At 21.8% G+C, this 458-nt stretch overlaps 1 protein-coding gene across 1 annotated transcript; it reads left to right on the forward strand.

Moving 5' to 3' along the window:
* PRSY57_0015100 (putative protein, unknown function) lies at nt 1–371 on the forward strand (the record flags this gene model as incomplete). The annotated part of the gene is made up of 1 exon (XM_020114229.1): nt 1–371. A coding segment is annotated over one exon (371 nt), but the record flags the coding sequence as incomplete, so codon positions are not given.
* Nucleotides 372–458: the final 87 nt, after the last annotated feature.

The raw sequence follows: 458 nt of genomic DNA on the forward strand, positions 1-458 counted from the left end.
ATGAATATAAACCAACTCATTTAAATTATCATATGCATCATACACTTTATGAACCAAACAATTTTTATGATACTACTAATGAAGAAACACAGAATTTTTATAATACTACTAATGAAGAATCACACAATTTTTACAACCCTACTCATGAAGAATCACACAATTTTTATTACACAACTCATGATGGATGTAATGTTCCTTTAAATTATAACAATGACTACGATTATAATTACTTTGAAAATGATAATTATAATATTAAAAATGTTAAAGACAATTTGGTAAAAAAAGTTAATGATTTCATGGAATCAGATAATTTAATAGCTAATACCTTTAAAGGTATAGCTGGAGGTGTTACTAGTTTGTTCGGATATTAAATATAAATTTATATATATATATAAATATACTGTAGTCTTAAGAAAAGATGTAAGGAAAATTATTATATTATATATTATTTAAAATTT

This window comes from Plasmodium reichenowi, assembly GCF_001601855.1.
Source record: "Plasmodium reichenowi strain SY57 chromosome Unknown, whole genome shotgun sequence".
In the NCBI taxonomy this organism is placed as follows: Eukaryota; Apicomplexa; class Aconoidasida; order Haemosporida; family Plasmodiidae; genus Plasmodium; species Plasmodium reichenowi.